This window comes from Erpetoichthys calabaricus, chromosome 3 (genome assembly GCF_900747795.2).
Source record: "Erpetoichthys calabaricus chromosome 3, fErpCal1.3, whole genome shotgun sequence".
NCBI lineage: Eukaryota > Metazoa > Chordata > Cladistia > Polypteriformes > Polypteridae > Erpetoichthys > Erpetoichthys calabaricus.
This window is the reverse complement of record NC_041396.2, coordinates 95,514,317-95,540,349: the sequence shown is the minus strand read 5'-3', so window position 1 is coordinate 95,540,349 and position 26,033 is coordinate 95,514,317. Positions and strand designations below refer to the sequence as shown.

General features: G+C 40.4%; 1 protein-coding gene across 1 annotated transcript in view; it reads left to right on the top strand.

Annotated features, from left to right (window-relative positions):
• ncoa1 (nuclear receptor coactivator 1) overlaps window positions 1–26,033 on the top strand; it is a 222,210-nt gene that overhangs the window by 128,975 nt on the left and 67,202 nt on the right. The window contains exons 3-4 of the mRNA XM_028797185.2: window positions 3,378–3,483; window positions 21,468–21,634. Coding sequence (XP_028653018.2) covers window positions 3,395–3,483; window positions 21,468–21,634 — 256 coding nt within the window. The 5' untranslated portion in view covers window positions 3,378–3,394. The remainder of the gene's footprint in view (window positions 1–3,377; window positions 3,484–21,467; window positions 21,635–26,033) is intronic.

Here is a 26,033-nt window from a genome sequence, read left to right as displayed (position 1 = left end):
ACCCTGCCCAGGATTGGTTCCTGCCTTGTGCCCTGTGTTGGCTGGGATTGGCTCCAGCAGACCCCCGTGACCCTGTGTTCGGATTCAGCGGGTTGGAAAATGGATGGATGGATGGATATTATATATATATGTTATGAGTGTTGCTGTCTTTTATATATATAATATGCACACACACACACATAAACATATATATACATATATATATACATATCTACATATACACATATGTACATATACATACGTATATACACATCCACATAAACATATATATACATATACAAATTTACATATCTACATATATATATATAGACAGAGATATATACATACATACATTCACATAAATTGCGCGTCCCGTTTTGAATCAATACTGGACGGGATTTATCCCGTATTTTTTTTATCATTTTTTTTTTAAAGCAGCGTCTCATGCAAATCATCCCACACGCATTTTATGAAGATGCCTCCTTTCCTACTTTTGATTGGGTAATACTTGATGTCATCGTTAGTTTGATTGGTGTTTTTAACTGTCCAGTGAGGAGGGCGGGTCTTTTAAGTACAGTCTGCAAAGTGTTGGCACTGAGATGTGGCGTCAGCGCCATAGTTGAAGCCCCTAACGTTGTGGTCAGCAAGTCGGCTAACATCCGCCATGTGCCGTCTTTCAGTTGCGAGAAGCAGATCATAGAATGGTTGAAACTGTTGCCCCTAACGTTGCGCCACGGCGTGTGGTTCGTTTATACCTCGTGTCTTCTCATTAAACTTTTATCTCGCGAATATGTTATTGCAATCCGCAGCGGGAGCGTTTCTATAAACTTAATTTAAACTTACGTTTTACACCGTGCTTTGTTTCCCTTATGAACATGCTTGTATGCTTAACTCGCTCCGTTCTCAATTGTTTAATTAATTTTTTGCTCTTCGCTGTTTGCGGCTGTTCCTCCATTTCCCCCTACTTCGTTCTTTTATCTCGCGAATATGTTATTGCAATCCTTAACGGGAGCGTTTCAATAAACTGATTGAAAATAGTTTTGCATTTACCTTTTTAGTAAAAGGCGAGCTTTTAAGCCTGAGAAATCACCCCGTAAATGCACACGTTTAATTGCACATGTGTTAATATGTATGCTTACACAGTATTAAAAGACAGTCAAAAATTAACGTCATTTACCTTCGTTCCCGCGTGTGACTCGTGCTGTAAATCTCTTCCTTGTTTTTAGTTCACGTGATTACGTAGGAGGCGTGATGACGCGATACGTGACTCCGCCTCCTCCATTACAGTGTATGGACAAAAAATATGTTCCAGTTATGACCATTACGCTTTGAATTTCGAAATGAAACCTGCCTAACTTTTGTAAGTAAGCTGTAAGGAATGAGCCTGCCAAATTTCAGCCTTCCACCTACACGGGAAGTTGGAGAATTAGTGATGAGTCAGTCAGTCAGTCAGTGAGTGAGTGAGTCAGTCAGTGAGGGCTTTGCCTTTTATTATTATAGATATGTTTGTGTGTGTGTGTGTTATATGTAGATATGTATATATGTATATATATGTTTATGTGTGTGTGTGTGTGTGTGTGTGTGTATAGCAACACTCATAACAATGACAACACAATTACATTGACAATCATGTTACGTTATTTTTAAAATGTTTCCTTTTCTTTTTCATAACCTCTTCAACACACTACTTCTCCGCTGCGAAGCGCGGGTATTTTGCTAGTATATATATATATATATATATATATATATATATATATATATATATATATATATAAATATACAGTTATCCCTCCTCGATTGCGGGGGTTGCGTTCCAGAACCCCCCCGCGAAAGGTGAAAATCCGCGAAGTAGAAACCATATGTTTATATGGTTATTTTTATATTGTCATGCTTGGGTCACAGATTTGCACAGAAACACAGGAGGTTGTAGAGAGACAGGAACTTTATTCAAACACTGCAAACAAAAATTTGTTTCTTTTTCAAAAGTTTAAACGTGCTCCATGACAAGACAGAGATGACAGTTCCGTCTCACAATTAAAAGAATGCAAACATATCTTCATCTTCAAAGGACAGCGCATCAGGAGCAGAGAATGTCAGAGAGAGAGAGAGAAGCAGACAATCAGAAATCAATAGGTACTTTTTGGGCTTTTAAATACGCGAAGCACCGTTGCTTGACAAAGCTGCTGCAAGGAAGGGAGCAATGTGAAGGTAGTCTTTCAGCATTTTTTAGACGAGCATCCGTATCCATAGGGGTGCGAACAGCCCCCCTGCTCACACCCCCTCCGTCAGGAGCAGAGAATGTCAGAGCAAGAGAGAGAGAGAGAAAAGCAAACAATCAAAAATCAATAGGGCTGTTTGAGCTTTTAAGTATGCGAAGCACCGTGCGGGGAAGCATATCGCACAACAAAGTAACCACAAGTAAGCCGAGCAAGGAAGGGAGCAATGTGAAGGTAGTCTTTGAGCGTTTTTTAGACGAGCGACCGTATCCTCTAGGGCTGCGAACAGCCCCCGTGCTCACAATACATTTCAGGAGTTTTATTTAATACGTAATATGTGCTCTGATTGGGTAGCTTCTCAGCCGTCTGCTAATAGCGTCCATTGTATGAAATCAGCTGGGCAAACCAACTGAGGAAGCATGTACCAGAAATTAAAAGACTCATTGTCCACTGAAACCCACGAAACAGCGAAAAATCCATGATATATATTTAAATATGCTTACATATAAAATCCGCAATAGAGTGAAACCGCGAAAGTCGAAGCGCGATATAGCGATGGATTACTGTGTATATATATATATATATATATATATATATATATATATATATATACACAGTGGAACCTTGGGTCAAAACCGTAATTCGTTCCAAAACTCTGGTCGCAACCTGATTTGGTCATGACCCAAAGTAATTTCCCTCATAGGATTGTATGTAAATACAATTAATCCATTTCGGACCGTACAAGCTGTATGTAAATATATATTCTTTTAAAGATTTTTAAGCACAAAAATAGTTAATTATACCATAGAATGCACAGTGTAATAGTAAACTAAATGTTTACTTACTTCTTCTGTAATGTTTACTTCTTCTGTTTGGGCTGTCTCTCTCGCTCGCTCTCTCTCACTCGCTCGCTTACTCGTGCTCTCTCTCTCTCTCTCTCTGCATAGGGAATACACAGGGAGAGACTGAACACGTGCGGAAATCATCGGCACGTACAAACCGGAAGGGAAACTGGCTTGTTCATCACCCGAGTGTGTGGTCGTGAACAGATGCAAAAGTTTGGTGAACTTTTTGGTCATAACCCGATTTGTACGTGGTCCGAGACGTTTGTGACCCGAGGTTCCACTGTATATATATAACAGATGAGCAGCATCATTCAATTTCTTTTTTTTTTCTTTTTAGGTTTACTGTAACTCAACATGAGTGGAACAGGGGACAATGCCCATGACATCATGACCTCAGAGTCCCGCAGGAGGAAAGGTTCGCCTTGTAACACCTCAGGACAAATGTAAGTCTTATGAATTGCACAAGCATGCCTTATATAAGTACACATCTTTCTGTAGTTTATATATAGCAACTAGGACTGCAACAATTAATATCTCAGTTTTGGTTAACAGTACACATCTCGATTGATAATAAGAAAAGGTAAATAAACATTGTATCAAGGAAAAAGCATGTGTTTATACCTTGTTTTTAAAATGAACATTATGAAATTATGACAAAAATAAATGACTTTACATTTATCATTTTTTTTTAAATTACATACAGTAATTTTCTGGTTAACATTTTAATTACATAATAATTACTTACCTTGCAAAAGTAGTCTAAAGTTAGCAATTAAAAAGTATAAAAATATTAGGGTAAGGGTAAGTTGTGCATTAACTTGCCTTAAAACATTTGTGCAGATTCTACTTCACCTGTCACATTCAGAAGTGATGTTACCACGGACAGGCAAAGGAAAAGTCATAGTTTATTTCACATGTAGGTTTTAAGCAAAACTATTTATAAGCAGGAGAGTAATACTGATTTTGTTTGGGGGTATGGTATTATAGTGCTTACAGAGTTCTAATCTTTAGGTTATTGGTTGGCCATCCCATTGATGTTCATAGTGCAAACCGATCTTGGAGTCGTGGCAGTCGTGCACCAATTCCACACAAGGGGAGGGGGTGCAATACAACGACAAATCCAAAAAACCTTAAACTCTGTGAATTAATAATAATAATGAAAGATATTAACAAGGCATTTTCTGATCTCTCCCAGAGATAGAAAACACGAGACCCTGTGAAATTAATCTTTTGTTGTTATTATTACCATGTACAAGGCATTTCTATCTTTGTGATGGAAGAGAAAAGCGCAAAGCATCTGCACAGATAAATCTGAAATTAAAAAAGATGTGGCAGATATATCCACTCTAGCTGTATAAATGTTTTGCAGTTTTTTCTTTTTTTTAAACTCTTTTACTAAATTACAAGGTTCTTTGCTTCAAAGCTCGATTACAATTGTGTACACTTCTTATACTTTAAAGGCTTCAGTTCTTATGAAAATTGCCTATTTAGTGTTACAGAGTTTAGTGGTTTCTGCTCTGTGTAATTCTATTTTTTAGGCTTTATTTTGTGTAAGCAGAGTTGACGACCCACTTGTATTTTCCTCTCTTGATTTTTTTTACTTTTTAATACACACCTTTTTAAACAACCCAATTTGTCTTTCACTTTGATATTACTGTGTGTTTCTTGGCAGTTACGTAAAGTAGGCTGCTTTGCATACTATCTATTTTGATATTTCTCTGACAAAACCATAAATATTTCCAATTCTTTAACCAGTGGGTATTTGATGTTTGTTGTTTGAGAAGCAGTGATTATTGTAACTCTGTTGTCACTACAGTACACTGTCTTGTATATCATGGTTCCACTACAAAAAATGTTTCAAATGAGTTTGAAAAAAATTATTAAAGAATGGAAAACCACTCTGTTAAATATACAGTAGAACTGGATGTGATAAAATGTCTGAATAAATCACATTGCAACATAGATGTGATGTTTGTGTTAACTTGTCTTACAATACGCATCATATATAATTGAAAAGAAAAAAAATCTACAAAACAGCTGACACTGTTGTTGTCTCCTCCACCATGAGCACTTTGGCACTTCAACATAGAGACACTTAAAAAAGTTTTATTGAAACAGTTCGAACAGTGGAGAAGCAAGCACTTGACCCTCAAATTCCTTCTTATATGAAAGGAGGTGTTTTTACTGTCTTGAGTAAATAAAAGCACATGCAGTAGAAAGGGGTGATGAGGCAGCCAAGAATTTAACTTTTAAAGGTAGTGATGGTTGGTTCGATTACTTTAAAAAAAATGGAACTGCTGTGTCACGTTGTAGTAATAGGAGAGGCACTGTCTTCAGATGTAGCATCTGTCACAACAAATAATAAAAATCATACCAGATTGAGACTATACCAATCAGCAAATATTCAATATGGATGAAATTTGCCTAATTTGGAAACATTTTATGTCTCTTAAATACATGTTTAGGTTCCAAAGGCAAGTCAGAGGAAATGAAACTGTTAAAGACAGTTTATATTACTGATGGGTGACAATGCTGAGGGTGACAAAAACTCAAACTGCTGCTGGTGTACCATTTGGAGAATTTAAGTGCACTGAATGCAACTTCCCGAGATTTGGTGTTTAACCAAATGTGCTTAGACGACTTAACAAAATTTGAATACTTTAAAAAATATTACAGTCCTTTTTAATAAAAAAAACTAGTTGCATTACCTGTCAAAGACAGTTGTGTCACCAAAGCCAAACTCGGATGGCAGATATTTTAGATTGGGGTTTTGAGTAATATGGGGATAGTTAAAGAGCTGAAGAAAGGAAACACAATAAAAGTGGCAATTGTACATGTTGCAGCTACTTTAGATAAAATAACAATCAGCACTGCGAATGCTTGAGAATATATTTTGTAATTATATTGTATAGCTTTCAGTGAAAGAAGGGATTGATGAGTTGGGTGCAGAAAATGTTCAACAGTTGTTGAAATAACATTATGAGGTGATAACAGATGAAGCAGTAATTAAGCATAAAGAGCGCACAGCCACCCGGCAGAGAAAGCTCATTTTGCCTGCTTGGACACATGACTTCATTTTTTAGGTCATTACCCAAAGCACATGACCTGACCTGATGGTAAGAATGTAGATCGACTAGTAAATTGAGAGCATTGATTTCTGTCTCAGCTCCTTCTTTACCACTATAGATTAGTATAGTAACCGCATAACTGCACTTGCCATCTGTATCCTTCGATCTCACCATCCCTTTTCTCCTTACTCATGCACAAGACCCCAAGGTAATTAAATTCCTCCACTTGAGACAGTAACTGACCTCCCACTCGGAAAGGACTGTCCACCTCATTCCTACTGAGGACCTTGCTATCCCTGCCACTTCGTACTTGGTCTCAAACCACCCAAATGTGTGGTTGAGTTCATAGCCCAATGAAGCCAACAGGACCATGTAGTCTGCAAAAAGTACTAACACAATTCTAAGGCCACAAAACTGGAAACCCTTCTTTCCCTGGCTCCACCTTAATATCCTGTCCATGAAAATCACAAACAGTATAGGAGAAAAAGCTTGGCCTTTCCAGAATCGCACACTCACTGGGAATGTTGCTAATGTTTTTCGAAGTATACAGAAACAGCTTTTACTGTGATTATACTGGGACCAAATAGCCCTTATCAAGGGCCCTGGAACCCTATACTCTTCTAGTACCTTTCACAGAATCCCTCGAGGAACACAGTGCCTTCTCTAAGTCCACAAAACAATTGAGCATACTTCCAAGACCCTATAGGATCCTCATTGAGGGTAAACACCTGGTCTGCTGTTCCACAGCCTGGATATAATCCATATTGCTGCTCCTGGATTTGAAGTTCAAGACTGAAATGGAGGGTCCTTTCCTGGCTCATTACCCTGGATCACCACTCTCGTCTGCCGCTCCAGGAGCATGGCTTCAGATGACAATGCAACATTGAAAAGGCATGTCAGCCATAACAACCCAACAATGTCCAGAGCCTTAATGATTTCTCATCCACCCTTGGTGTCTTGCCATTGTGGAGTTGCTTAACTACCTCACTGACCTCCCTTAGGGAAATGGGCATTTGATCCCCCATCAGATTCTGGCTCCATTGGGTTGAGGAGCTTTACAGAGTTTTCTTTCCACTGCCAGACTACATCATCAGTCAAGGTCAACAAATATGAAAATCACAATTATGAAATGTTGCATATCCCAGAGTAGAAAGTACATCTTTGGTTCATCACATTTTTCAGCTGTATGTTTAACATATAATCCACATTTGGAAAGCCAAGCATATCATAGTATTGGAAATTACTGGAAACATAAGGAAAAAAGCATCCATCATAGGTAGAACACAAGATGAAATGGGCAGAGGATGCAATGGATATTTAATGATTACAAGAATTTAATGTACTAAATAGAAAAGGAAGAAATGCTCAGGTGCACAAGAAAACCCCTCAAATTGTATCTAGTAAGTACATCAAAGAAGTTAAAAGAAAAATGCAGAAAAATTAACTTAAGAAAAAATACAATGGAAATGCTGTTTAATTTTTTTCAAACTTCACTATCAGAAAATGCTGCTAAAATCAGAAAAGGAAACTAAATTAAAAAAAACTGGATGCACGTAAATGCCTGGTACTCTCCAGTCAGAAAATGGTGAAAATGGAAGTGCAGGATTATTTAATAGGTACGAAAATGTGACTAACACCAGCACCATCTTGGTATGAAACAATTAATGTGTAAATATTCTTGTATGAAAATCATTACTTTTCTTCTTTTACTTGCAATGACTTCACAACAATTAGAATTTGGCAATACATTTCTGTCTTCATCTGCACCCATATCCGGTACTTTCAAATCTTCCCACTAAGTATCTATCTATCTATCTATCTATCTATCTAATTTCATCCACATTAGCCTCTGCCTTCCTCATGATCTTCTTCCTTCCATCAACAACTGCCAAAATTTTCCAGTTCAGTATGTTGTGCCCAGACATCTCAGTCTATTTTCTTCACAATACATCCTATCCCTGCCATTTTATACACTTCCTCAATTGTTTTCTATCTCTTAAAGTCATTGCAGCATACACATTTCTGTTCTGATGAGCAGACAGTCTTAAAATATGTGAATTTTATTTGCACATGCAAAAAAAAGATTCAAGTGTAATAAATTAATTCAGACAATTTTCTTATGAAGATTTGTGATTCTCATATTTTTGCATAGAGTTGTGATTTCAAATTTTTACTCTATTACAGAGTAAAATTTAAATATTACTATATTCCAGATCAAAATAAATTGCATACTTTATAACAGGGGTGTCAAACTCCAGGCCTGTAGGGCCGCAGTGGCTACAGGTTTTCATTCTAACCCTTTTCCTAATCAGTGAGTAGTTTTCACTGCTAATTAACTCTTTTTCCCTTCATTTCAATAGCCCTGTTTTTAAGGAGTCAGTCCTCTGAATTGATTCCTTTCTTCATTAAATGGCAGCCAAACAGAAATGAGACATGAAACGAGCCAACAGATGACCAGCTGAACTGGGATTACAAACTCCAACCAATTTCACTCCAAACAGTCTCTTAATGAGAAGCTGATTCTTGCTGTTACTTAAACCCGTTTTTAATTCCACAGCTTGTTGCTGCTCTCATTCTGCCACAGCAGACATTTCCAAATCTGTTGATTTTTCTGTTTTTTCTAAGAACATTTTCAAAATGTTTTGGTGACCTGAGAGATCAACCTTACTGAAACCTTCACCTTTATTTATTTTCAAATATTGTGTGATGGACACAGGTGAGCTGGTTATATGGTGGCTTGTTTGATGTCTCATTATTGTGTGGCTACTAATTAAGGAAAAAGAGACAACTAAGGGGCCTGAGTCAAGTTAATTAAAATTAAGCAAAAGAAGTTAATTAGCAGTAAAAACGGCTCACTAATGAAGAAAATGGTTAGAATGAAAACATGCAGCCACTGCGCCCCTCGAGGACCGGAGTTCGACACCTGTGCTTTATAACATTATGATCCAATGTGTCCACTGCCAGTTCTCAGCCATTGTTAGCTTTCAAATAATTCACACTGAAATAGTCATTTACATAAGGAGTATGTCTCACTTGGTAATTTTCAAAGACAAAGGAAGAGAATTTGCCCCCTGCAATTTTTTAAAGGTAAATTCATTTTTTGTGGAGACTAGGGCCATACATAAAACTGCCTGTATGGCTGTATTGTTTTTTTTCAGCATTTTTTTTGGTTATTTGTACAAACATTAAACCTAACTAAGATAGTACTACTTATTTTGACAAGGAATTCTTAAATTTAAACTTGTGTAGCCTATAGCTACATTTACTTCTAGTGTTGTATAATGTCCCAGGGATAGATGGGCAAAAATGGACTTGTTATCAATGTATACCATACATTACATTTGGCTCAGACTTGTGTTTATTATTTCCTAACAATTATGTTATTCATAGAAGCATATTTGTCTCCTTGTTTATCAGCATAAGTGCTTTCCTGGAAAACCTGACTGTTTAATGCAATCTTGGAAATTGAGAGGATGCCTGAGGAGTGGAGAAGAAGTGTACTGGTACCGATTTCTAAGAATAAAGGGGATGTGCAGCGCTGTAGTAACTAAAGAGAGATAAAATTGACGACACACAGAATGAAGTTATGAGAAGGAGTAGTAGGTTAAGAAGGGATGTGACGATTAGCCAGCAGCAGTATGGTTATATGCCAAGAAAGAGCACCACAAATGTGATGTTTGCTCTGAGGGCGTTGATGGAGAAGTTTAGAGAAGGCCAGATGGAGTTGCATTATAATAATAATTCATTACATTTATATAGCGCTTTTCTCAGTCCTCAAAGTGCTATCCACACAGGGAGGAACCAGGAAGCGAACCCACAATCTTACTGCAAAGCAGCAGCAATACCACTGCGCCACCTGTGAGGACAATGTCTTTGTGGTCTTTCAGAAAGCATATGACTGGGTGCCTAGAGAGGAATTGTAGTATTGTATGAGGAGTTGTACAGGGTATGCATGAGGGAAGTGTGACAGTGATGAAGTCTGCTGTAGGAGTAACGGATACATTTAATGTGGAGGTGAGATCACATCAGGGATTGGCTCTGAGCCCATTCTTATTTGTAATGGTGATTAGCAGGTTGACAGACAAGATTAGACAGGATTCCCTGTGGACTATGATGTTTGCTGATGACACTGTGATCTGTAGCGAGAGTAGAGAGCAGGTTATGGAGACCCTGGAGAGATTGAGATATGCTCTAGAGAGGAGAGCAATGAAGGTCAGTAGAAACAAGACAGAATACATTTGTGTAAATGAGAGGGAGGTCAGAGGAGTGGTAAGGATACAGGGAGTACAGTTGGCAAAGGTGAAGGAGTTTAAATACCTGGGATCAACAGTACAGTGTCAGGAGTGATTTGTGACAGACTGGTATCAGCAAGAGTGAGAGAGACGGTCTACAGGATGGTCCTGAGACCAGCTATGTTATATGGGTTGGAAACAGCAATGACCAGAAAACAGGAGACAGAGCTGGAGGTGGCATTAAAGATGTTAAGATTTGCATTGGGTGTGATGAGGATGGACAGGATTAGAAATGAGTACATGAGAGGGTCAGCTAAGGTTGGATAGTTTGTAGACAAAGACAGAGAGGTGAAATTGCATTGGGTTTGGACATGTCCAGGGGAGAGATACTGGATGTATTGGGAAAACAATGTTAAAGATGGAACTTCCGCGAAGAAAAGAGGAAGGCCCATGAGGAGGTTTATGGATGTGGTGAGAGAAGACATGCAGGTGGTGGATGTAACAGAGCAAGATGCAGAGGACAGGAGGATATGGAAAAAGATGATCCACTTTAACAACCCCTAACAGGAGCAGCCGAAAGAAGAAGAAGCTTTCCTGAAAACCCCCTCCTAAGGTGAACTCGTGTCAATTAAAAAATGTAATCACCAGTAATTTTAGAAGGAAAAGAATAATGGAGTCCCACAGGTGACTCCCTTTTTCCTAAAATAATACAAGTCTGTTAAAATTAGCACGGGCACTTCAGTAGTTAATAGGAGTAACCAAAACACACTTTAAAGATTAATTTTGCCTTCATTAAAGGTACAACTGTTACTGTCTTCCATTAAGCTGATTTGCAGCTGCAGTATTATGCAGAATAAACTTAAATTTTCAAACACAACAACCATAATGTAGCAAAGTACCATGCCAACAGATAGAGATCTAATAGAAAATAGCTTATCTCTTATGATTTTAGCTCGCTGTTGTGAAAAGAATAGGTTGCTTAGTCTTAGTGGGAGAGCACCTGGTTTATAAGTGCTTTCCTGTAACAAGCACTTAACGCAGGTGGCTAATTAACATAATGGTCTGCCTGGTCAAAACATTATGTACTCCCACCTTCTGCGGTGCACTTGCTTCTGCCACTGACCTTGCTGCTATTATTATGTATGGTGCCATTATAATATGATACTCATTGCTTATGTCTACGATATTTGTCTTTTAATTTAAAAAACAAAAGTAAAAGAAGCCATGCAGCAAGGGCAAGAAAAAAAATACAATCAGTATCACACTGACCAAACACACTGAGAAGGAGGCAGCATCATCATCACTGTAGGCTTCTTGGTAATTGTGGTGGTGTTTAAGTGAAAAGATAATGCCTTGTGGAAATGCCCAATTGATTCTTGAGGCTGTAAGGGTACTCAAAAAGGGCATTAAATGAAATCTCTTGTATATATTAAAATGTATAATTGAAAACATTGTTTCTCAGGAGATACCTGTAAAGTGACTTGTTTATACTATTTTCACCTGCCTACTATCCACCAACTACTGCCAACAACGGTTTTAGCTTTTTTGGGATTTAAATTGTTCTCCTTTTGAGCACATATGTTGCACATTGTGGATGAAGACAAATTAAGCATCAGCATCACTTTTTTGTTACATTTTTCTTCATTCGGCCATTTCATCACTTCTGTATCCTACAAAATAAATCACAATATGAATGATTTAGTCAGTCTCCTTGATAACACGGTAGTCTTTTCAGTAATGTACTGTAATCTGAAGCAATGAGGGATAAAGCTCATCTTAGAAAAGCAGCTGTTTTTTAATATAATACTCTTAGTTTTGCTCATTTTTAATGCTTATGTTATGTTATTAGTAACTATTATGTTCTTTGTCCTACCTCCCCATTTTTAAAACAAATATTACCATGTTATGTAGGGATCTAATAGTAAAATAATTAGTTATATGAAACATGATGTTTGAGTTTTGGCTTCCCCTGCCCCAAAAATCTGGAACTGGCTTAAGCAGGAAGCTTTATGAGAAGGTACATATCTCAAATTTTCATAAATGAAAGAATTTTAAAATGATCACTAAATTATTTTCAAATGTATTATTGATGTGTGTTATGCACATCTGAATTTGATCCTTGGAGAGTCGCAGTCAGGGCAGCTGATGGAACGGTCCTTACGGATGACACTGCAGTTGTGACCCACTGGGCTGTCTACTTTGAGCAGTTGTTCAAAACTGTTCCTCCGACTAGGATGTTAGATATCTGTGGGTCCACGGTTCTTGAGGCTGATCCTCCAATTAGCTGTGAACCACCCAATCTCACTGAGATTGCACAGGTGGTGAACCAGCTGAGTGGGGAAAGGCTGCAGGGATCTGTGGTATCCGGGGTGAACTTCTCCAGGCTGATGGTAAGGCTGTCCTCCTGGCATTGAAAGCAATCTTTGCGTACATTTGGGAGACTGGCATCATCCTAACTGACTGGAAAACGGGACTTGTCGTCCCTTTCTGGAAAGGGAAGGGTAATCGCCTGGATTGCAGCAACTACAGGGGGATAACACTGCTCTTGGTGCCGGGTAAGGTCCTTGCTAGGGTCGTCCTCAGTAGGATCCTTGATCACTTGCTCACCTACCAGCGACCGGAGCAGTCTGGTTTTACACCTAAGAAGTCTACCATCGACTGCATCCTGGCACTGAGAGTTCTCATGGAGCGCAAATGCGAATATCAGCAGAGTTTCTTTGCAGCCTTTGTCGATTATCGCAAAGCGTTCAACTCAGTTGATCAAGCTGCCCTGTGGGACATCCTGAGGGTTCACGGGATCCTCGACATTGCTGGATATCATGGCCAGCCTGTACACTGGTACTGTGAGTGCTGTGCAGAGTGGAGGCGGGACCTCTGCGTTTTTCCCAATTGATTCTGGAGTTCGTCAGTGGTGTGTTCTTGCTCCTACTCTGTTCAGTGCTTGTATGGACTGGGTGTTGGGCAAGATTGTGGGGTCCAGCAGCTGTGGGGCATCTGTTGGTGAAGAAAGATTCATGGATCTTGACTTTGCTGACGATGCTGTGATCTTCGCAAAGTCAACGGAGGCTCTGATCGGGGCACGCGAGAGACTGAGCGAGGAGTCTGAGTGTCTGGGCTTGTGAGTGTCCTGGATAAGAAACAAGATCCAGGCCTTTAATGGCCTCTTGGGCACAGCCATCAGCAGTGTGCCTGTTCGTGGAGAGAGTGTCGACCTTGTTGAGAGGTTTACTTACCTTGGCAGTGACATTCATGTCTCTGGTGACTCTTTCTATGAAGTCAGTAGACGGATTCGGAGAGCATGTGGGTTCATGAGGTCACTGGAAAGGAGTGTGTGGTGCTCCAGATATCTATGCAAAAGGATGAAGGTCCAAGTCTTTAAGAGTCCTGGTGCTTCCTGTATTGCTATATGGTTGTGAGACATGAACTCTATCCAGTGACCTGAGACGAAGACTGGACTCCTTTGGTATTGTGTCTCTCCGGAAAATCCTTGGGTACCGTTGGTTTGACTTTGTGTTGAATGAGTGGTTGCTCATGGAGTCCCGAATGAGTCACATTACCTGCATTGTGAGGGAGCGTCAGTTACAGCACTATGGCCATGTGACGTGTTTCCCCTAGGGTGATCCGGCTCGTAAGATCCTCATTGTTGGGGACCCAAGTGGCTGGACTAGGCCAAGCGGTCACCTACGTAACACCTGGCTGTGGCAGTTAGAGGGTGATTTCCGGAGGTTGAGACTGGACCGTGTGTCTGCCTGGGGGGTTGCAAACTGGGATCCCGAGTTGTTTCATCGTGTAATGGGTGCGGCAACACACTGTACCAGTACATGCTCCCCAACTTGACTTGACATGATTATTGATGCATTTTTATTCTATTATGGGGCCAGAAATTGTTTAATTCACATAAAGTGAAGTTTGCAAAAAACAGAAAAGATAAATGGTTGTGTAGAATTTTTAAGTATTTATTTAGTGTGGCTTTGCATGCGACATGACCTTTTTCGTTGGCAAACATATTGTATTCTGGTATTCTATTCATCTCATCTACTGCAGTTAACGCACATAGAGAAATGAGTTTGTTTTCGAACAAGCTAATCCACTCTAAACCCCACTGATTGGGAAAAAAAAAAACAATTCTGGCCTGCCTGGTCATGCAACTTTCTAATGAATCTTGTTTAGGAAAAGAAAATTTAAATTGTATTCAGTTAATTGAACCTTCACTTGAACTGATATTGCTCAAAATCTAGTGTTCCAGCATTGTAATGAGAGAGGTATACAGTGATCCCTCGCAATATCGTGCTTCAACTTTCGCGGCTTCACTCCATTGTGGATTTTAAATGTAATCATATCTAAATATATATCACAGATTTTTTGCTGGTTCGCGGATTTCTGCGGACAATGGGTCTTTTCATTTCTGGTACATGCTTCCTTAGTTGGTTTCATACAAGGGACGCTATTGGCAGATGGCAGAGAAGCTACCCAATCAGAGCACGTGTTATGTTTATAAATAAAACTCCTCAATGATATACGGTATGCTTCCCATGCGGTGCTTCGCATACTTGAAAGCCCGAACAACACATATTGATTTTTGATTGTTTTCTTTTCTCTGTCTCTCTCACTCTCTCTGACATTCTCTGCTCATGATGGAGGGGGTGTGAGCAGAGGGGCTGTTCGCACACTGGCCTAGAGCAGGGGTCCCCAACCCCCGGTCCGCAGCCCACTACCGGGCTGCAGCCGTCTGACAGCCGGGCCGCAAGAGAACTGTCGGCAACGGAGACTCACTCAGACTTTTCAGAACGCTTGGCGGGCAGGGCTTTGCAGCGGCGCAGAGAGAGGAGAGAGACCGAAGTGAGAGAGTATTACAACAAAGTACTGTATTTTGATGGTCCCGACAGTTTCCTCATATGACACGAGTCTATAGAAATCTCGTTACTATGAAGTACATTCGGCAGATTTACATTTACACTTTCATTACAACGAAGTGACTTTGAAATGCTTGAATGAATCATCCGCAGAGCAGTTAGATCTGTGGTCGCAGCTCAGATGTGCACATTTGCACAACGATCCCCAAACAAAACATTGTAAAAAAAAAAAAAAAAAAAATCTTTCAAACTTTCCTCGTACTGTTTTTTTTTTTTTTTTTTGTTTTTTTTTTTTTTTGCTGTTTTTGTTTTCTGTGGTTTTCAGTGATACCTTTTGTTTATTGCTTGTCAACATCTGAAAAACATCCATTGGAATTTAACTCATTGTCACCCTCCTATAGAAACGGCAGACACAAAAAAACGATAACAGTGTTAATGTTTGTGATGTGCAATGCATATGTCTTTGTTATATGCAAAAAAAGAAGAAAAATCTCGGGTTGCAAACGTATGCTAACTGCTTAATAACTTAATAGAAATGTAATGTAAATTGTGTATAAAACTGCCCTACGAACCCGCCCTGAATCCTCAGAATCCAACCCCCACCCCCAACCGGTCCCTGGAAAAATTTGCTTCTAGTAAAGTGGTCCTTGCTGTCAAAAAGGTTGGGGACCACTGGCCTAGAAGATACGGATGCTCCTCAAAAAAATGCTGAAAGACTACCTTCACATTGCTCCCTTCCTTGCAGCTGCTTTGTCCGGCGGTGCTTCGCATACTTAAAAGCCAGAACAGCCCTCTTGATTTTTGATTGTTTGCTTCTCTCTCTCTCACTCTCTCTCTCTCTCTCTCTCTCTCTCTCTCTCTGTCTCTCTTTCTGACAGTCTCTGCTCCTGACGCACACTCCTTTGAAGAGGAAGATATGTTTGCATTCTTTTAATTGTGAGACGGAACTGTCATCTCTGTCTTGTCATGGAGCACAGTTTAAACATTTGACTAAAGGGTGTTATTTCATGTCTAGAGGGTTCTAATAATGTTAAAAAATGTATTTAGAAGGCCGTAAACAGGTTTTCTATGCTCTAACTGCAAAAATATTCGATTTATAAATAAAGAATCCTACTTTGTGGAAATTCATTTATCGCGGTAGAGTCTGGAACAGATTAACCATGATAAACGAGGGTTTACTGTATGTAGATATAAATTGTAGTTGGGTGATTGATGCGTGGACTGTGTATATTTCAGATATGCAGACACTTTAGAAACATAACTTTGGAAATGGTCTAGTCGCTTTCAGCCAGAGTTTGACTTACATTGTATAACTTAAAAAAGGTGGTGTACAGCCCAAGTTAGAGTGCTAATGGGAAGTGGGGTTTAACTAATGGGAAGTGGGGTTTAACTTTAGTATTGAAACCTTTTTTTTTTTTTTTTTTTTTTTTACTGCATTGTATTTTAATTTAATGAAATTGGGAAGGTTCTCGATGTAGCCACTGTTAAGTTAACTTGAATATGCACACGTTTGTTAAATAATTTAGCATAAAATAGCATTCACACACTTGTTTAATCCAATTTAGGGTTATAGGGTGGCTGGAGTCTTGTCGACATGCATGACTTTAGAAATGTGGGAGGAGAACTAGAGTAAGTTAAGGAAATCCATTTCAGACTAAGGAACATACTGTATGCTGACAAGATAATGTGCCAAAAGGCAGCCCCAAATTAATCTTTTCTTAATGTATTTGACTGGTTTTGTGTGAATCTCGTTTATAAAGAGCAAAATACTTTTTAAAGAAAAGTCTGTATTGTTTCATTGCAGTTAATCTTTTTATTTAGTATACTTTTTACATATTGTGTTTTAGAACCAACTGAGTGACCATAAAATTCCGTTATATGATACATGAATGGATCTTGCGATAGATTTGAACTAGTGTTGGGCGGTATACCGGTTCATACCAAAAACCGTTTTTATTTTTGTTATGATATGGGTTTTTCTCATACCGCAACACCGGTTTAAATAGGTTAAGCAATGTTCGGAACGTGGCACAGCGGGAAACTGTTTAAGGGGGGACCTTTTTCACTGCTACACCGCTAAACACGCATGCGTTAGTGGAGGTATTGCGCAGTGAAAATGGATGGTGAACATTGTAAAACTGAAGCTGTAGCAGATGATAAAGTTAAATATGATGACACAGAAAAACTTTTGCCGAAGAAAGGAGCCGTGTCTGTTGTCTGGAGATACTTTGGCTTTAAAAAGTCGGATGTGGACCAAACAACTATTTATTGTAAATGCTGTCGAGCTAAAGTTGTTGCCGGAGGCGGCAACACGAGCAGTTTGCTGCACCACCTTAACCGTGGAGTACCATGAACGCATGGAACTAAGATTGGCACCCTCCACGTCCTCAGGTAAAACTGAAAAACCTAGAGGACATTCGAGTCAGATGTCACTTGTAGACGCGTTTGCTAGAGGTACTGCCTACGACAAAAAAAGAAAGCGGTGGATCGAGATAACCAACGCCATTACAGTCCATATAGCCAAAGACATGGTTCCGTTAAGTACTGTGGAGAAAGGCAGATTCAGGGCTATGATCAAGACACTGGATCCCAGATATGTGATCCCAAGTCGCAAGTACTTTAGCCAAACGGCGATCCCCAACTTGTACCGAGAACACAGGGAAATTACAAGCAGAGGTGGCTACAGTCCCCGACTATTCATCTACAGCAGATGTGTGGTCAAGTCGCACTATGGAGCCATATCTGAGCCTGACGATTCATTTTATAAAAAATGACTGGCTATTGAAAAGTTATTGCCTCCAAACAAGCTATTTTCCAAATGACCACACTGGCGAATTACTTGCTGCAGGCTTGCTGGAGGCACTCGATTCCTGGTGGCTTGCAAAGCAGAGGCAAGTGGCCATCACAACGGACAGTGGGGCCAACATCAAGAAGGCTGTCAAAATTAACATTTGGACAAGACTCCAGTGCTTTAGACACAGGCTTCACACAGCCATAGGTATGTAATAGTTATTAAAATAAACTATTTTAAGTAATGGTAGTAAAAACATACCATAGTAATAATGTAGCAACCTCCGCATCAGGTTCGAGAAGAAAAAAAAAAACAGACAGACATAGTAAAGTCTCACAAAAGTTTATTTGAACAGTCAAGAAATAAGAACGCCGACTTTGTAACCTCACCGCACAACCTTCCAGTTCCTTCTCCAACTCACCACTCTCCACCCTTCTCCCGTCCCGTGTGTCGCCCCCCTTACTGCGTCTATTATGCCCCCGCTGTCATTCCTCTGCGCTGTACTCCGCCTTCCCTCAGTCGGATTCAACAGTCACTTCAAAAAAAAAAAGGCTTCAACCTGGCTGAGACACTACAATAAGAAATGTATAATGAATGTGTGTATAATCAGTTTTCTGTTATCTCTATTATTAGTCAGTCCCCTACTTATAATGGTTCAACTTAGATTTTTCGAAGTTATGATGTTGAAAGCGAGACAATAATTTATAGAAAATTGTGTAAAATATACATTTTCAAGTTGGCGTGGCGAACAAACTTTTCTGTGGGCCGAGCGATGCAGTACGATACGTTGTTGGAAACTCTCACGTTGTGAGATGCCTCAGTCTAGCTAGCTATTGTTTGAGACTCCGATTTTGATGCAAGTGATCATATAGATGGAGATCGAAAATGAAAGTGAGGTACCGGGATCAGCTGATCGGACCCCAGCTGATTGTGGTGCTGAACATGTTCCTGCAGCTGATGCACCCATAGCAACGTCCGCCTGGGATGACCGACACTTACGATGCCACGAGGTACAAACCAGATTGCGTCTCACTGCAACGGTCACCTCTGTGCACCTGTCTCACAAAGACAGCCAGGCAGCCAGTCCGAGTCCACCGTGCATTCCTGCTGGCTGTCGAGCCGCCCCCTGCGCAGCTGGAAATTGCAAACAGGCGCCGACAGCAGGCACAACAGGCAGTAACAGTCGTTTTTTGTTGATTTGTGTGTGAAACCATTGCGTTGTGCGCTTTTCCGAAACCTTGATTTTTTTGGAAAAAATATTCAGCCCTCAATATGAGATTTACATTTAACTTACTTTGTGTGGGTCTGTGGAAATTTGTAAAGGAGTTTATAAATGAGTATTTGGGACTATCAATAAATTAATTAACATTTGGATTAGCAAGCAAATAGAATTGTTTGTTGTTTTAACAGAGACAGGTGTGAAAGATGAACGCATACAACGTGCAGTTGGTGTCTGCAAAAAAATTGTCTCTGCCTTCTCGTACTCTTGGAAGAAAAGGAGGGACCTGGGCATTGCTCAGGATGAACTGGGCCTGCCAAAGCACATGCTCACGACTGAGATGCCTACCATGTGGGGGACACGTCAAAAGATGATACAAAGAGTACTTGAGGAGGAGAGAGCCATTAGTCAGGTTCTAAAAGCTGACAGAAAATGAAGGCACTTGGTGCTCAGCTGGCAGAATGTGGATGTGCTGGAGGCTGTGAACAAGGTGTTGAGCCCACTTCAGGACTTCATAGATGCCTTGTCAGGAGAACACTATGTCAGCGTCTCCTACCTCAAGCCCGTACTCCATCTCTTCAACACAAGCATTCTTGCTGAGGAAGAGAATGATACGCAACAGACCAAGGATGTGAACAAAAACATTTTAGCCTACTTGTGTGAGAAATATTCAGATCCTGCCTTGGATGACCTCATGGATGTCACATCTATTCTTGACCCACGATTCAGAACAACCTACATAAAGAACGAAAAGGTGGAACACATTATATCCAGAGCAGAAGACGAAATAAAATCACTAAAGGATCAACATGAAGCAAGCACTGGCATGTCGGCACTCTCGACGGCTTGTGGTGCAGCAGCAGAGCCTGTTCCTCCTCCTGAGGAAAAAAGACTTTGTCCAGCTTTTTCAAAAAGCAGAGGACAGGCAACATGGGCTCCAGCAGTGTTAGACTGTCTGATGAGGAAAGCATCAAAATGGAGCTGAGAACATACCTGCAGACCACAGAGGTTGACAGTGATGCAGACCCTTTGGAGTGGTGGAAATGCCACCAAGCAAATTTCCACCGAGTTGCCAAGCTAGCCCGACGATATTTGTGTATCCCTGCTACCAGTTCTCCATCTGAAAGAGCTTTCAGTACTGGTGGGAACATTGTCTCAGGGCAGTACTCAAACCAGATGCTGTTGACCGTCTGGTTTTCCTTGCCCAGAATTTGTAATGGCTAAGATTTACATAAGTGCCTTGTTCATTATGTTCAAATGTGTGAATACACATGCACTTTTTTTTTTCTCAATACTTGAATACTATATAATGTACCTGGGCTTGAAGCCTTGAAGTAATAGTATTATTACTGGAATTTGCACTATTTATTTTATTGTTATTATTTATTACTGGAAGTTGCACTTATTTATTTATTGTTATTATTTATTAGTTTAAATATTATGCAGTTTAATGATGGGATGGTTGAAAATATGTTGTCAAAATAGTTGTCTGCAAAATTTGTTCAATAAAAAGGTTTTATATTTTGACTGCATCTGTCATGCAATGTGATTCCTTCTCTTCATTAGTGCCACCCCCTTGAAAACCATCACTTTATCGGGCCATTCAAACCTGTATTAACACTTTTATGCACATTAAAATGCTTTTTTTGTACAATGTACAATGCTCATGACAGTGGAATAGGTTATTCTTAGCCAGTCTACTGCAGTAATTGCAGTGGAAAATGTGGTTAACATCCACTCATGCATGGGAAAAAAATACCGTTGAATACCGTGAAACCGGGATAATTTAGAAAAATACCGTGATACAGAATTTTGGTCATACCGCCCACCCCTAATTTGAACAATATAATGCCAGGATAGATTTCAGCCCCTTGTGACTTAGACTGATTTGAAAAGTGTTTTTTTTTTTTTGTACATCTACTGAATAGGTGCGGTAGCCTGTTCCATTTAATGTGAGATATATTTAAAAAATTATGCACTGCAATTAACTACATTTTTTTGCAGAATTTGATTTGTAATCACATATGTTATAAAGAGAATATTTATTACTATTAACAGATAGACAAATATTCAAATACAAAAAAATGCTTTGAATTCAGTAGGATCTATACATTATTGTGTACTAATGGTAGGTTAAAGTGTTTATTTGTGCAGTAGAATTCGAGTATTTTTCTTTATATAGCATAGAAAAAAGCAGCTGTAACAGTGTGACAATGTGTGGAAAACGTGTGTTATAAATTACCTATATATCTTTGTTGTGACAGTGCAGAAAAACGAAGGAGGGAGCAGGAGAGCCGTTATGTTGAGGAGCTGGTTGAACTCCTCTCTGCAAATATTGCTGACATTGACAGGCTGAATGTCAAACCAGATAAGTGCAGAATCTTAAAGAGCACACTACACCAGGTTCAGCAGATGAAGAGGCGAGAACAAGGTGAGTGATTTGAATATGATAAGACACTACTATTAACTTGCTATATTATTGACAAACAGAGACACTGTACATTTGTGCATACTTGTGCAGATGGTATATTTTTTTATCAAATCTTCCAGCTACTTTTTAGCAACACCAAGGTTTCACGTCAGTTTAATCTTTAATCATAATCTTAAAGCATATGAACTTCACTGCTATATAGTACACAAACTGATGTCTTTATATTATGCTTTTAGCTATGTCTTGTGCTAACACAGTAATATTATCTAATAGACAATATATTTACTTTAAAGGATAGAGATCTCTCATTTTATAGTAGAAGATTAAGGTAATTCACCAAAATGTGATCTTTTACAACCCTTTTTATTCATCTTTATTAGAGGTGCCAACAATTGTGAAGGGGTCTGTAAATGTGACCAAGGATAGCTTTTTGGTAAATTATGAAATGCTTGGCATATGTAGAACTAGAGTGTATTCTGTGCATGGCTCTGTTCTACTTCTTTTCTGAAATGCTAATTGATACATCCATTTTCCACCACTCCCTAGGATCTCTGAAGGGTAGGTTCTTTGAAATACTTTTATATATTGTTGGAATACTGTGTGAGATGAACCAGCATAGCCTCTGGGATAAACACGGGTATGAGATGTAGAAAGTTGAGTAGGTTTCTTTTAACAATCTTTCTAATTTTTTTATTAAAAAATAAGTGTGTAGATGGAAAAATAAATTTGAAAATTTTTAACTGATTATAAAATACAAATATGTTGTCTGTGTAAAGATCTCTAAGTGTCTTAATCCCTTTTCCATAAATTATTTTCTATAAATTAAATGCTGAATACAGCTGAGAAGGCAGAAATGTAGTGTAAATATTTAAGTTACCCATAACTTAATCTGCGTGTCTTTGGGATGTTCTAAATAACTTAGGAATATCATGAGGAAAACTAACACATACACAAGGAAAGCGAGGAATCTCAACACAGTCAGTTCCAGCTACAGCTGTAACAAGTAAAAACCAAGTCACTTTCAAACCAAAAACTGCCTCAGAAATGTTTTGAGTCACTTTTTCCAAAAAATACACACTAGCATTTACATTTGTGTGGCTCTGCTAATGATGCTGTTTTTAAGCTTAAGTTAGACTGCTAATGATATGATACCTAATATATTAACAATTGCATCTTCGCGATGCAGAGTTAATGAGGCTAATAGTGAGGGTACTTCAGGCATCATCATCAGTTTAATGACCTTTTTTTTTTTTTTTTTTTTTTTTTTTTAAAGTCTACCCAGGGTAGCTAACTGTCTTCCATATATATATTTCCTCCACTGTTTATGGTCACAATCTTGGCCATTTTTTGGGGAAGAGCCATCCATCCTCTTCCGCTTATCCGAGATCGGGTCACAGGGGCAGCAGCTTGAGCAGAGATGCCCAGACTTCTGTCTCCCCGGCCACTTCTACTAGCTCTTCTGGAGGAATCCTGTGGCGTTCCCAGGCCAGCCGAGAGACATAGTCCCTCCAGCATGTCCTGGGTCTTCCCCGGGGCCTCCTCCCAGTTAGACATGCCTGGAACACCTCACCAGGAAGGCATCCAGGAGGCATCCTGATCACATTCCCGAGCCACCTCATCTGACTCCTCTCGATGCGGAGGAGCAGCGGCTCTACTCTGAGCCTCTCCCGGATGACTGAGCTTCTCACCCTATCTTTAAGGGAGAGCCCAGACACCATGCGGAGGAAACTCATTTCAGCCACTTGTATTCACAATCTCGTTCTTTCAGTCACTACCCATAGCTCATGACCATAGGTGAGGGTAGGAACATAGATCGACCGGTAAATTGAGAACTTTGCCTTACGGCTCAGCTCCTTTTTCACCACGACAGACTGATGCAGAGCCCGCATCACTGCGGACGCCGCACCGATCCGCCTGTCGATCTACCACTCCATTCTTCCCTCACTCGTGAACAAGACCCCGAGATACTTGAACTCCTCCACTTGGGGCAGGATCTCGCTCCCAACCCTGAGAGGGCACTCCACCCTTTTCCGGCTGAGGACCATGATCTCGGATTTGGAGGTGCTGATTTCCATCCCAGCCACTTCACACTCTTCTGCGAACCGATCCAGAGAGAGCTGAAGATCACGGCCTGATGAAACAAACCGGACAACATCATCTGCAAAAAGCGGTGACCCAATCCTGAGCCCACCAAACCAGACCCCCTCAACGCCCTGGCTGTGCCTAGAAATTCTATCCATACAAGTTATGACAATGCGGACCAAGCTCTGACACCGGTTGTACAGGGACCGAACAGCCCTTATCAGGGGGTCCGGTATCCCAAAACTCCGAGCACCCCACACAGGATTCCCCAAGGAACACGGTCAAATGCCTTTTCTAAGTCCATAAAACACATATAGACTGGTTGGGCAAACTCCCATGTGCCCTCCAGGACCCTGGAGCTGGTCCAGTGTTCCGCGACCAGGACGAAAACCACACTATTCCTCCTGAATCCGAGGTTCGACTATCCGACGGACCCTCCTCTCCAGGACCCCCGAATAGACTTTTCCAGGGAGGCTGAGGAGTGTGATCCCTTTGTAGTTGGAACAGACCCTCTGGTCCCCTTTCTTAAAGAGGGGGACCACCATCCCGGTCTGCCAGTCCAGAGGCACTGTCCCTGATGTCCATGCGATGTTGCAGAGGCGTGTCAACCAAGACAGTCCTACAACATCCAGAGCCTTGAGGAACTCCGGGCGTATCTCATCCACCCCAGGGGCCCTTGCCACCACGGAGTTTTTTGACCTCCTCGGTGACCTCAGTCCCAGAGATGGGAGATGCCACCTCCGAGTCCCCAGGCTTTGCTTCCTCATTGGATGGCACGTTAGTGGAACTGAGGAGGTCTTCGAAGTACTCCCCCCACCAACCCACAACGTCCCGAATTGAGGTCAGCAGCACACCATCCCCACTATATACAGCGTTGACACTGCACTGCTTCCCCCTCCTGAGACGCCAGATGGTGGACCAGAATCTCCTCGAAGCCGTCTGGAAGTCGTTCTCCATGGCCTCCCCTTTTGCCTCAGCAACCACCGAAGAAGAGCCATTCTTTTCATATCACCTGACATCGCCTCCAACCATGTTTTTGGGTTCCCATTTGTCCTCGTACCCGCCTCCTACATCTTGGTGTACCTCTTAACCCAACCATCCTCTGTCTTTCGCTCTCCATGTGCCCAAACCTCTTCAGCACATCACCTATGAATGCCATACCGTCTTTCTCTAAACTCAGCATTCATCTTCCTCTCACTCTGTGACATTCTCAACACTCACCTGATCATACTTGTCTCTAATTTTTCAATTTTACTGCTTATTTCACCCTCATCTACCATGTCTCACTCCTAAAGAACATACTACTCCTTAAAACATATAACCATAACCATAAGTCATATGGGTGACAGTTGCGCAATTAATTCCTTGCACCACTAACCCTGATGTGCTTGAACTTCTGTCTGCACTCAACATGTCACCTAACAAGCAGAACTTTCCTACTTTTCTTCAAAAAACTGTATGGCTGTTATCTAAATTTACACTTGCTTCCTCATGAATTTGCACACTATTTTCACACATTTTACAAACAAACTACCATTCACCCACGTGCACCTTTTGGCTTCCATTTTTGACAAATTTTGGATTGAATTGAATTTCTCTCAACTCCTTTACCACATGCTGCACGGCCAAGGAAAGGAAAAGACACTGGCCTTTCCTTTATTAACCTTGAGGCCTTTCATTATGAAACTTGCTTTCTAATAAAGTGCCCTCTTCATCAAAACAAGATGGTTGGCATACAAGAGCTCCCAAGGCAATCCTTTGCAAACTTCACTAGTAACTATCTCCATTACTAATACAAAAGGAGTGGGCTCAAAATGGATTCCTCATCAAACCCACATCTTCACTTGTTCATGTTTCCCATTCATCTACGCCTTACTTTCTCAATTCCACCTCTCCACCTTTTGTGACACCTTCTTAAATTAATGCCGTTCTAAAGCTGTTCCAAGCTTGAAATTCAAGGCTGTCCAAGAAGTATAGCTCAAAATGTTTCAAGTGTAGGACATTCCTAAAATAAAAGACCTAGAAATGCAGGTGCTTGATTACATCACTCAAAGGTTGTATCTAGCTCGTGGTATATTTTAGGCCATTTTAAATGGAATACTGTAAATGCAGGTTTATACATTCCCACCCTGGAAATAACCATCTATCTGCTGCAGCCAGGTGTTACGTGAGTGTCTATTTGGCCTGGTCCAGCCACTCAACAATGAGGTTCATGTGAACTGGATCGCCCTTGGGGTATTGCAGCACATGGCCATAACTGATGCTCCCTCACGATGCAGGCAATTTGCCTCATTCTGTACTCCGTAAGCAACTGTTT